Here is a 13,543-nt window from a genome sequence, read left to right as displayed (position 1 = left end):
AATGTCCATGTGTTTGATGGATTTTCTAAAATGGTCTTTCATAATCTGATGCAGGGCAGCAATAAAGAGTCTAGTATTTTGACTGTAATACGTTTTAATATATATTTCTATTTGTAAAATCATACTTAAGAATGTTGCTTTTAAATTATTCAGTGTTAGACTGTCTTCTCTGACCTGGTAGATACCTTTCAATCTCCACTGTAGAACTAAACAACTGTGTGTATATACAATATTCGCAACTGGTTGTTTTTTTTTTTTTTTTGCATGTACGGCTTTCCCTGATGGATGTTTATTTGTAATCTCTAATTCTAAATTTGTCTTAACTTTTCCCCCTTCAGTTTAATGAGTGGTGTTAAGAATAATGTTGGAAGAGGAATCAATGTTGCCTTGGTAAATGGTAAGAATAATTATTTTACTTTATGGATATGGTAGATAAAAAGGTATAGTGATATATAGGTATATTTATATGGCCCAAAATAAAATATACTCATATCAAGAGATCAGGTAAGAAAGAGTCAAGCTTGACATTAAAACTCTCCCCCCACCCTCCCACAACATCAGCTATGAATAGAGATGAGACAATGCATTTCAGTGTTTACATCACGTTCTCTTGGAAGCATTCAACTTGCTGTGCAGTGTATAGAGAGTCTCCCATGAGATTGTCATGATACAACATTATCTAACAATTGATGAATTCTTGCTGCAGATATTAGAATCCTAACGTAATATATCAGAATGATCTCTGTTCGTTTCCAAGGCAAACCATTCAGTATCATGGTAATCCAAGTCTATGCCCCAACCAGTAAACTGAAAAAGCTGAAATTGAATGGTTCTATGAAGACCTACGAGACCTTTTAGAACTAACACCCAAAAAAGATGTCCTTTTCATTATAGAGGACTGGAATGCAAAAGTAGGAAGTCAAGAAACACCTGGAGTAACAGGCAGATTTGGCCTTGGAGTACAGAATGAAGCAGGGCAGAGGCTAATAGCGTTTTGCCAAGAGAACACACTGGTCATAGCAAACACCCTCTTCCAACACCACAAGAGAAGACTCTACACATGGACATCACCAGATAGTCATCACCAAAATCAGACTGATTATATTATTTGCAGCCAAAGATGGAGAAGCTCTATACAGTCAGCAAAAACAAGACTAGGAGCTGACTGTAGCTCAGATCATGAACTCCTTATTGCCAAATTCAGACTTAAAGAAAGTGGGGAAAACCGCTAGACCATTCAGGTATGACCTAAATCAAATCCATTATGATTATACAGTGGAAGTGAGAAAAAGATTTAAGAGACTAGATCTGATAGACAGAGTGCCTGATGAACTGTGGACAAGAGGTTTGTGACAATGTTCAGGAGATAGGAATCAAACCATCCCCAAGAAAAAGAAATGCAAAAAAGCAAAATGGCTGTCTAAAGAGGCAGTACAAATGGCTGTGAGAAGAAGAGAAGCAAAAAGCAAAGGAGAAAAGGAAAGATATAAGCATCTGAATGCAGCGTCCCAAAGAATAGCAAGAAGAGATAAGAAAGCCTTTCTCAGTGATCAGTGCAAAGAAATAGAGGAAAACAAGAGAAAGGGAAAGACTAGAGATCTCTTCAAGAAAATTAGAGATACCAAGGTAACATTTCAGGCAGACGGGCCCAATAAAGAACAGAAATGTTATGGACCTAACAGAAGCAGAAGAAATTAAGAAGAGGTGGCAAGAATACACAAAAGAACTGTACAAAAAAGATCTTCACGACCCAGATGATCACAATGGTGTGATCACTCACCCAGAGCCAGACATCCTGGAATGTGAAGTCAAGTCAGCCTTAGAAAGCATCACTGTAAACAAAGCTAGTGGAGGTGATGGAATTCCAGTTGAGCTATTTCAAATCCTGAAAGATGATGCTGTGAAAGTGATGCAGTCAGTATGCCAGCAAATTTGGAAAACTCAGCAGTGGCCACAGGACTGGAAAAGGTCAGATTTCATTTCAATCCCAAAGAAAGGCAGTGCCTAAGAATGCTCCTACTACCGCACAATTGCACTCATCTCTCATGCTAGTAAAATAATGCTCAAAATTCTCCAAGCCAGGCTTCAGCAATACATGAACCATGCGTGAATTTCTGGATGTTCAAACTGGTGTTAGAAAAGGCAAAGGAACCAGAGATCAAATTGCCAACATCCGCTGGATCATCAAAAAAACGTGAGTTCCAGAAAAACATCTATTTCTGCTTTATTGCCTATGCCAAAGCCTTTGGCTATGTGGATCACAATAAACTGTGGAAAATTCTGAAAGAGATGGGAATACCAGGCCACCAGACCTGCCTCTTGAGTAATCTGTGTGCAGGTTAGGAAGCAACAGTTAGAAGTGGACATGGAACAACAGACTGGTTACAAATAGGAAAAGGAGTACATCAAGGCTGTATATTATCACCCTGCTTATTTAACTGGGAGAAGGTAATGACAACCCACTCCAGTACTCTTGCCTGGCAAATCCCATGGACAGAGGAGCCTGGAAGGCTGCAGTCCATGGGGTCGCTAGGAGTCGGACACGACTGAGCGACTTCACTTTCACTTTTCACTTTGATGCATTGAAGAAGGAAATGGCAACCCACTCCAGTGTTCTTGCCTGGAGAATCCCAGGGACGGGGGCACCTGGTGGGCTGCCGTCTCTGTGGTCGCACAGAGTCGGACACGACTGAAGTTACTTAGCAGCAGCAGCTTATTTAACTTGCATGAAGAGTACATCATGAGAAATGCTGGGCTGGATGAAGCACAAGCTGGAATCAAGATTGCCAGGAGAAATATCAATAACCTCAGATATGCAGATGACATCACCCTTATGGCAGAAAGTGAGGAAGAACTAAAAAGCCTCTTGATGAAAGTGAAAGAGGGGAGAGAAAAAGTTGGCTTAAAGCTCAACACTCAGAAAACAAAGATCATGGCATCCGGTCCCATCACTTAATGGCAAATAGATGGGAAAACACTGGCTGACTTATTTTGGGGGCTCCAAAATCACTGTAGATGGTGATTACAGCCATAAAATTAAAAGACACTTACTCTTTGGAAGGAAAGTTATGATCAACCTAGATAGCATATTATAAAGCAGAGATGTTACTTTGCCAACAAAGGTCTGTATAGTCAGGCCTGTGGTTTTTCCAGTAGTTATGTATGGATGTGAGAGTTGGACTATAAAGAAAGCTGAGCGCCGAAGAATTGATGCTTTTGAACTATGGTGTTGGAGAAGACCGTTGAGAGTCCATTGGACTGCAAGGAGATCCAGCCCGTCCATCCTTAAGGAGATGAGTCCTTTGTGTTCGATGGAAAGACTGATGTTGAAACTGAAACTCTCGTACTTTGGCCACCTGATGCGAAGACCTGACTCATTTGAAAAGACCCTGATGCTGGGAAAGATTGAAGGCAGGAGGAGAAGGGGACGACAGATAATGAGATGGTTGGATGGTATCACCGACGCAATGGACATGAGTTTGAGTAAACTCCAGGAGTTCATGATGGACAGGAAGGCCTGGTGTGCTGCGGTCCATGGGGTTGCAGAGTCAGATGCGACTGAGCAACTGAACTGAACTGAATGTGACAAAGACTGACGTGAATGCGGGTATATAGACTGACAGAAGGTGGTGGACTATTTCGTATGGTGGGGGCTGAATGAAGAGTCAGAGTCAGTTGTAATTTTTCAGTATTGTCCACACTGAATCTTGAACATCTCAGGTGTTCTTGAAAAATCACATCTGAATATATGAGCCTGTGAAATGAGCCCCAGCTGCATACTTCTCTTTTTGGCACAGTCACCCTCTGAAACTGTGTAGGGAGAAGAGAATCCACACCCAACTTCTCTCGTTCATACTGTAGGAAAACAATTTCTATAGCTTTCACAATGAGAGCGATATTTTTGTTTCTAGTTTCTGCATTTTCCTATGTAACAAAGATTCTATACATATTTGTCCAATTGATAGTGAAAAAACGTTTTAAAAAGAAATTAAATACATTTTTTTGCAAGATTGTTTTAATAGAAAATAGCGTGGATTCATCTATTTTTTTTTAAGGTTTTTGTATTTGTGGGTAATTTTTAAATAAGGGAAGATGGTAACACATAAGGATGAATTTGAATTGTCTAAAGTCAGTAGTAATTTCTGTTTGCTACTCTTCAGCTTGCAAAACTAATGAGAAAGTCCTATTCAAAAATTACCCTTTTAGAAAAAAATTTTAGATGCATGCAATTCAAATTTTAAGTATTTGTCATAATAATTCTCTGCTAATGGATTCACATTGGACAAGATCATATGTCTTATACAATGTACAGTATATTTCAGTAGCATAATTTGCTATGAATTCAATCTCTTTTAGGCAAAACGGGAGAACTAATAGACACCAGATATTTTGACATGTGGGGAGGAAGTAAGTATGAATTACGTGTAACTGTTCTGTTGCTTGCACTAAATCATACCAATATAATGTAGTGCATTGATGAGAAAATAATGGTACTATTTTGTTTTCATTTTGTTTCTTTTCACTGAATGTCCAGCTCATATTTAAATGATTGGTCATACTGCATACACTTTGCTTTTTTATAAAAATTGTTGGTGATGTGTATAATCACACTTGAGATTTGTTAAAGTCTGAGTCCTGTTTTCTGCAGGACAACTAATTCAAAGCTTTAGGCTGCTTTGGGTTTCTGTCTGAAATTCTGAAGAAAAAAAAAAAAAGAATAATTTGAAGAAGGGCTTAACCAGTGTAATCATGTTTACCTTACTGAATTGATTTTTTTGCATAAAATTTTCAATCTCAAAACTAAGTTCATAACCAGGATTATTATTCAAATAGATGATTATTTGAGAGAAGGAGTAGAATTTTCTTTCCAGTTTATTGTACTTAGAGCACTCCACAGATAATCTTCCTAATTTGGCAGTTCCAAGGAGCAGGTGGAAATTAGTCACCAGCCTGCAGAGGGGAAGGACCTGGCACCTCAAAGAAGATGGTGCCTGAAAGAGAGAGACTTCTTCCTCAAGTCTAAAGGAAGGCCAACAATGATTTAACCGTTGATTCTTTTCTAAGTTGAGGCTCTCCCCTGCACCTCCTCATCCACTTTATGAATTCCCTGGAAGCCAGCAGTTGTTAGGCTTCCCAATTTTATCTTGTTCTCAGACCATTGAGCTTTTCTAATATTTCTTCAGCCTGTAATGAGATGCCATGTATTATTTATTTTTTAAGTGAGATCAGAACTTTTCATGTTGTCAAAATGTATATCAACTTAAAATAGGCCATCAGTTTTAGATTCTAAAGGAATAATTGGTTCTACCAAAATTTATCACATGGAAAACCTCTTATAAAACTGTTGTTAAAATCACTCACGTGACCAGAAGCTCTGGTATTTCATCTCAGGTCAGCAAACTACTGCTGAAAATACCCCTCAAATTTAGAAGTAGTTGCCATCTTTGGATTTAAATGGAAGTGATTTGTTAGCTGCTCTGTTACATTTTTTTCTGAATTAAAAACGCTGTTATTTTAAGATAGAATCCAGTTTTAGAGAAATCTGTGGAATCTTTGCTGTGGAAAAAAACTGAATAGTTTTGAAGTCGTATTAGACTTGGGCATTTAGGAATCTGACATTGTAAGGAGCTCAAGATGTAGAATGATTTGTATTGATAGTTCCCAATCAGCCTCTTTGGTATCACTAGTTTATAGTCACTGACATGGTTTAATCCTTTGTGAATCTTAATACTTAAGCAGATGAAGCAGGTAATGGCTGCAGTATTTGCCTTAATTAGTTTGACTTTTAGTGATAACTAGCTTACATTTCTTCCCCTAGTTTATAGTAAGTAGATATTCCCAGAAGATTCCTTAAATCACTATGGATGTATGTACACTTGTCCCGCAGTATCTGCAGGGTACTGGTTCCAGGACCCTCTACAGATAGCCCGTAATCTTCAAGTGCTCAAGTTCCATAATTGGCCCTCCATACCTGCAGTTCTGCATCCTCGGATTCAACTAAATGAGGATCACATGGTACTGTAGGATTTATTGAGAACAAATCTGTGTATAAATGGACTTCTGAGCTCAAACCCCTGTTGTTCAAGGGTCAGCTGTGCACATATTTATATTATTTTTTTAAATTATAGATCCTGTTGTGCAGTAAATAAAAGTTCTCTTTTTTAGAAAAGTATCTGTGCAAACAACTTTACATATACTCAGGAAGTCCATGAACCTTTCTCCTGTCTCCTAAATTTCTTACTTGAAATCATGTCATACTTTAATATGCTATGGATTTTTCATTTAGTCCCTGGAATATCAGTATGAAACACACACAGGGTGAATCAGAATTGGGAAATTTTAAGTTGATGTGAAACTTAATTTTTATCCTGTTCGTAAGATTTGTCTCTCTTTTGGTTTCTCTACATTAGAAATTATCAGTTTACAAACACTTCATTTTTTGTACTGTTAAGTTCCAAGAGGTTATCATGATGGTTAGTCATTAAAAACAAAAACAAAAACACTTAACCCTTTCTGTTTTTTTTCAGATGTGGCCCCATTTATTGAGTTTCTGAAGGCCATACAAGATGGAACAATAGTCTTAATGGGAACATATGATGATGGAGCAACCAAGTATGTACATTTCAAAATTTACACAACTTTGCAGATCTATAATTTATAACATAAGCAATACATTTTCAATGAAAAAATTTATAAAACAGTCAAGTAATCCAACTTTCAGATAAACACTGTTAACTTTTAAAAATTTTTCTTTCTGTGTATTTATCATTCATCTATGATTGTGAAATTAGAGTCACATTGTACATAAAGTTTGTTATACTCTTTTATGTTCTGTTTTTAACAACTGTATATTGTTTTCTCTGACAATAATATTCTTCAGTACCATTTTCTTACGGCATTTCCCAAAGTGTATCTGTCCTGTGAAACCCCAGTCCTTTAAAAGTGTAATGGCTCTTCTGATCTTTTATCGTGGTAAGTTTCTAGGTCATTTTACCCTCCTGGTTGCATTTCTTGGGCATTCTCTAGGTGATCACTGTCCCTCTTAAAATGAAGCCCCAAGTTGGACATAGTGTTCCCGAACTGGTCTGGCCAGTACAGGGTACAGTGGAGGTGCTCACTCACCATGTTTAAGAAATTACGGTTACTGTTCATGAAGACTAGCGTTGCATTCATGTTCTTTAGGGAGTCACGTCACAGTGTTCGTCAACTTAAAATCTCAGATCTCTTCATTTAATCTCCGAGGTTTTTTTTTAAATCACTGACAAGTCTGGTCTTTCTCCCCATTCAGAACTTGGTTTTGTTTAATGTGAATGAAAACTTTGTATTCATGTATCCTCATTAAATTTAATTTTGCTGTTATTGGCCCACTTGGTCTTGATGCTGACATATGTCCTGTGAGATTTCCATTGTCTAGGCTTTGTACTCTCTCCAGAGTCATTCATATTTCTAAATCTAAGTCAGCAATGACAAACATATTTACTACAGGCAGTGTGCCACCAACTGGAGACCACTTCTAAGGGATTCATCTATTAATCAGCTGCAGAAACAACTTTTCCATTTCCAATGTACTCTAATAATCATACTGTCCAGTTGCTGTTTAATTATTTAATTTTCTGAGACTGTCAGATGCCTGCTTGAAATTCGTGGATGATGCTAATTATAATACCCTGGCTTACTGCCCCAAAACTCCTTTTAAAGTTGAAAGTATGAGATGATGTTTACTTGGCTTTATTAATCCAGCCCCCTTCCTACTACTCTTTCTCTTTATTTTCTTATTCTTTCTTTAATACTCACGGGACCTCCTTCTTGTAATCCTTTCTAAAATTTTGCTGTGAGTTAGATTTAGTTTTATTGAACTATTGTTTTTAAAAATTTCCTTTTTTTAAAAAAAAACTGGAATATTTAACTTTTAACGTCTTAACATCTTCACTTTCCATGATGCTTCTAAAATAACTGACATTAACTTGAAGATTATATTAACAAGTCCCTTAAGAATTTAAGTGTGTGACATGTGGGCCTCAAGGCTTAAATATAAAGTACTTAATATGGACATTCCTGAGCCACTGTTCCCTTTTTATGTTGATCAAAGAGTGTTTGCCTCCCTGGAAAAGACAGTTGTGTTTTGATCTCGATATCCTATCATTCTCCTGAAACAGTGGATCCCTTCATTATTTATACTTGGTAGCAAAATTTCTCTCTGTGGCCTTAAGTAATTTTATGAACCTCATCTCATTTTGAGCACTCAGGTCTTCCTGGTAGTAGTATTAAAAGTGTTGTCATTAGTAACATGGTTTGCCTTGTATTTTTGCACACTTCCTTTTCTTAATTTGAACCCATCATGGGATAGATGTGGACTCTGGCAGTTCAAACCCAGGTTGTTCCAGGGTCAGTTATGTATCTCCATTGCATCTCACACTGCACTACCTTTTAAAGAAATGGGATATTTTGACATCTGCTATATCAAGCACTCAAAATATTGGCTGTGTAGCATGGTTTTCAACTTTTCTTTGAGCCATGAAATCATCTTTTACTTAGTTACATAGAAGATAGCAAAAAGGAATAATAAAACCTCTCAAATTCTACATAAGCAGATTAGAAAACTTCAGAAATTATTGAGGAAGTTGTCTTGTTAGAAACTTGTAGTTATCTAGACACAGGGACATGTGGCATGGGTACCCAAGCCCACCCCAGGTTTGATTATTCACTGGGAGGAATCCAGGACTCAGCTTATAGACCTGCTCACTCAGGGCTATGATTTGTTACAGCAAAATGATGCAAAGCAGAATCCGCGAAGGGCAGCTAGTTCAGAGCGGAGTCTGGAGGGAACCAGGGCACCAGGCCTGAGTTTCCAAGAGTCCTCTCCCAAGTGGAGAACATGCTTAATTCCTCTAGCAACAGATTGTGACAACACGGGGACGTGCTGTCCACCAGGGAAGCTTCTTAGAGCTCATGGCCCAGGGTTTTTACTGGGAACTGGTCATGAGGCACCGTCTGCCTTATACATCCCCAAATTCCAGATTCCCAGCCAGAAAGTAGATGTTTGGCATAAACTACTTTGTTGGCACAATTTAGACACATGAGAGCCATCCTGATCAGTTCTGGGAATGGAGGGACCCTCCCCAAATCCAAGCTTCCAGAGCCAGTCAAGGGCCAGTCTTGCTCTTAGGCCTTTCTAAGCCCTGCTGTAGTAATCCTTTTCTGCTTAGGACCTCAAGGTATTCTCAAAGGAAAGTAAGGAAAGATGAGCAGAATCAAAATGGAAAGCTTAGTTTCACGTTGCTGCTAGATTGGTTAGTTTATTCATGCAGATCAAAACAATTTCTGAAATTTGAAATCCAGAAGGAAAAGACTGCCCTTCATTATATTTCTTAATTGTAAAAATTTTTAGATAAGAAAAAATTGCAGGTACTTCTGGCATGGGGCCAGGCCTGCATTTGGGTAAACACTTACTGTGAAGGCATTTTTTTGTGTATAAAGCAATCTCTTGGCATTTGTGAACCTAACATTCAGCTATTTACAAGCAGCCCTGAAGCCTGCACCCTGAGGTGCAATTTGTGATTTTCCTGAGATGTAACTGACTGAAGCCCATAGGCCTTCCTCCAGGAGGTTGTCACTAGGCCACCCTAGTAAGCATGACCTCTGTTCTGCACCATTTATTGTAGATGAAGCAGCAAAACTCACTACTAGTACTGATGATACCAGTAAAATGTTCTAATTAAGGGGCCAGCAGTAGAACATTTGAATAAACTAAAGAATGGAATGTAGTAGTCTGCAGATCCACGACACACGAACACTGTTCAGAAACAAGAAAACAGTTCATACAGTACTTTCAGGAGATGTCCATCTCCTACAGAAATTGCTTACCAAGTAAGCAGATGAATGAAAGTGATAGCAATTCATGTAAGGATGATTACAAGAAATACAGCTACAGACCCACTTTGGGGAGAAAGCCAGACGCAAGTACGTGTAGTTGTGTGAGAAGTTGTCAGAATCTTCAGAAACAGACTTCACTGGTCCTTTTGCACAGCCATTTCATTTATTTTGCTTTCCCTTGGTTATAAATGCATCACTTGATATAGTTATGAATCTGAAAGACTTAAGTATTCCAGGACTGCCCCTGATTTTCTCACTGATTCTTATGACCTTTCCCAGGAGGGCAGCAGTGCCCAAGCTGTGGTTAAAACAGATTCACTGCCCCCTGGATGTGACTAATTCTGAAAGGCTAATGACATATGTAGCTCTGTCCTGTTCATGAAGCTTTTTTTTTTTAACATAAAGTATCCTGTTTATCTTCAGGTTAGTTACATGAGAACTGTCTTGCCAGTTTCAGATACTTCACATAAAATATTTAATGCCCTAAAAATATTTGAAAACTTGAGTCATTTTGCGAACATTTGAAGTTAACAGAAAAAGTCAGGTCTCTTATATTTGCATTTAGAATTGAGTATAAACTCATTGTATGTCAAATAAAATTATTTTTAAAATGTTATCAGTCCCAATCAGTAATCAGGACTTTCCTATTGATAAATGTGTTATTATCTCTTCAGGCAAAAATTACTGTTATGAAGTAGATATAAGTAAACATAGTGTTAGAAACATCCAGATTTCTATTAGCACTTACCTTAATTCTACTCAAATGTAATTTATAAAGAGTGTAGTGGAGATTCAAAGTGATTTTTAATTTTACGAAGATGTTGACTACTTAAGAGCTTGTATTAGCCTGAATAGGTACCTACTGACAAAAAATGACAGTTTCCCATTTTTATTTGATGGAATGTAGATGAAAATGAACTGTTGTTGTGAAATTAAGACACATAAAAGGTACTTCTAAATAGCATAAGCTAGAAATTTATTTGCTAGATTTCATAACTTTCATCATTAAAGAATTCAAATAGTAGGAATGTTACTCTGATAAAATTTATTTTTTTATGTTCTCTTATTTAAGCCAGGGTTTTCTCATTTATTTCATGATTGTATGTTAAATATTGTAAGTGTATCAGTATTCGTTAGACCACATACAGTACACTACATTTACTGTATCATTCTTTTTCTCTCTCTTCAAGACTCAATGATGAGGCCCGGCGGCTGATTGCTGAACTGGGGAGTACATCTATTACTCATCTTGGTTTCAGAGACAACTGGGTCTTCTGTGGTGGAAAAGGCATTAAGACAAAAAGCCCTTTTGAACAGGTTAGTGTCTCAGACTTCATAATTAATGGGCAACAGCAATTGTGTGAAACCATACAGTATGTATTCCTATCCCAGTTATTTGCAACTTAGATAAAGCAGACATTAAATATGTTTCCATAATATGTTTCCATATTTTTCATAGGTTCCTGGCAATCAGTTATTTGGAATAATCATGACACTATTTTAATTTTAAAATTAAAAAAATTGTCTAATTCTACATGAAATTTTTTTCCTATGTGACAATGCATTGGCCTATGATTACTTGTATCATAAGACCTTTAGGAAGTTGGTTATTAAAAATTTTAGCTGAACTTTTGATATTAGAATCAGTGAAGTACAGAAATACTTTAGAACTTAGTAGAATGTAAACTTATTTTTGACTTACAAAGGATCTTTAAAGACCATCTGTGGTGTTTTGTTCTTTCAGCTCTTCTTTGAAGGTCTGCCAGTGTATGCCAGACCCCAGGCATTGCTCATTTAATATCTTGAACACTAATTTATATGTTAATAGAAGTGTTACTGAAATGAGTATGCTTAATTATGTTATTGCAGATATGCAGTTTGCTAAAGTACTATTCTGTGGTTGTGTTCCAACAGCACATAAAGAACAATAAGGACACAAATAAATATGAAGGATGGCCCGAAGTTGTAGAAATGGAAGGATGCATTCCCCAGAAGCAAGACTGACTTGGAGAAAACTGAAGGGAGCACACTTTCACTGTTATTGGGAAAGCCCTACCAGAAAAACTACATGTAAATATTTTAAGAGCATGCAGCCATCTCGGTGTGTGCATGTCCATTATCTCTTTTGATATCAGGATTATTTATTGCTAACGTAAATAGCTGTCTTTGTAAATAGTCATCATCATAAGCAAATCACTGAACCATTTTCAAGCACATCTCTCTAATGGTACAATGTTCAGACCATGATGCTAATGGCATCTTTTAATTCTAAAAGCATACCAATGGATAACTGAACAGATATGAAAAATATATTGATATATATACTAGTCGCTGTGAAAATCTATCATGGAATGATATGGATTTTAGGGAGCAGACTTTGTTTTCTTTTACATATATATATGTATATTGCCTTCTGATGATGGTATCTTTTAAATTAAAAAGATATTGGGCTAGTTGTGTGTGTAATGTTAGCTTACAGTCTGACTCCCCTGTTGTATTTCTTTTCTTAGTCTTTCTCTTCCCTTCCCAAGAAACCTATAAATAAAATAAGAAAACATATCAAATACATGAAAAGCACAACAGAATTCTTTGTTTAATGTATACAATACAAAGTAAATATATAAATTTAGATGGCATTCAGAACTGTAGTTTGATGGATTATGTGTTAGCAGTGCGAATAACTTGATTTTGCATAAGCTATTCAGAGTGAGGCAGGAGGGGGCAACTCCCCAGAGCTGAGGAATCTGGCCAGGTCCCTTCCCCAGCCTTAGTAGGTCATTCAGGACAGCATATCAGTACAGTTAGAACCTTACTGGCCTAAGTTTTCCTTATTTAATTGTTCTCAGCCTTAACCAAGTGGTTTAGAAAGAGGCACACTTTAATGTCACAATGATTTTAGATTGTAAATCCAGAGATTCTGTATTTACTTTCATCTGACTTCCTGATAGTAATTTTTGCCTGAAAAGAAACAACATATTTATTTATCAATAAAAAAAGTCCTAATGAACTGATTGGGACTGAGAACAGTTAAGAAATAATTTTATTTGATACACAGTGACTTCGTACCCAATTCTACCTAAAAATATAAAAAATCCAACTTTTTTGTTAACTTCAGATGTTCACAAAATGACTCAAGTTTCTTAAAATATTTTTAGGGCATTAAATATTATGTGTGAAGTATCTTAAGCTGGAACATAAAAAATGTAATGAACAAACTGCCGCTCACAGTAAAAGGCAGCACTTCAATTTTGGATCTAAATTTTAGATGCCTTACATAAAGAAAAACTAAAAGCAGTATTTTTTATTTTGCTATAAACTGAGTTAGAAGTTATTAAATATCAGTGAGTTTTGGGGTACTGTTTCTTCCCTCAAACTGAATGTAATTCATGAATCAGTGCACCTTACATTCTAAGCAATTTTTGTAAACTTCAGATTTTTGGTGCTGATACAGTAAATCACTTTCAGCATGTATCTTTTAGCATTTCAAATACTTCCCATGATTCTGTAAATTTAAAAAACAGCTATTTTACAGTTCCAGGGTTTGTGAAATAAGTATTGCCTTTTTTTTTTTTTTTCAAGTAATGAGAATAAATATTCTTGGTTTTGCTTTTTTTTTTTTTTTTTTTTTTGTATTATCTGGCAAAGTAATATACCTACAGAACTTCACATT

The 13,543-nt window shown here is 36.6% G+C and overlaps 1 protein-coding gene across 1 annotated transcript in view; it reads left to right on the top strand.

The window, feature by feature from the left end:
• FAM3C (FAM3 metabolism regulating signaling molecule C) overlaps positions 1-12,144 on the top strand; it is a 51,418-nt gene extending 39,274 nt beyond the window's left edge. The window contains exons 6-10 of the mRNA XM_052638463.1: positions 339-397; positions 4,357-4,407; positions 6,528-6,612; positions 11,064-11,190; positions 11,788-12,144. Coding sequence (XP_052494423.1) covers positions 339-397; positions 4,357-4,407; positions 6,528-6,612; positions 11,064-11,190; positions 11,788-11,877 — 412 coding nt within the window. The 3' untranslated portion in view covers positions 11,878-12,144. The remainder of the gene's footprint in view (positions 1-338; positions 398-4,356; positions 4,408-6,527; positions 6,613-11,063; positions 11,191-11,787) is intronic.
• Positions 12,145-13,543: the final 1,399 nt, after the last annotated feature.

The sequence above is a fragment of the Budorcas taxicolor genome, chromosome 4 (genome assembly GCF_023091745.1).
Source record: "Budorcas taxicolor isolate Tak-1 chromosome 4, Takin1.1, whole genome shotgun sequence".
Classification (NCBI taxonomy): Eukaryota; Metazoa; Chordata; class Mammalia; order Artiodactyla; family Bovidae; genus Budorcas; species Budorcas taxicolor.
Note: the sequence above shows the minus strand (reverse complement) of the source record. Positions and strands in the feature narration are given on the sequence as shown.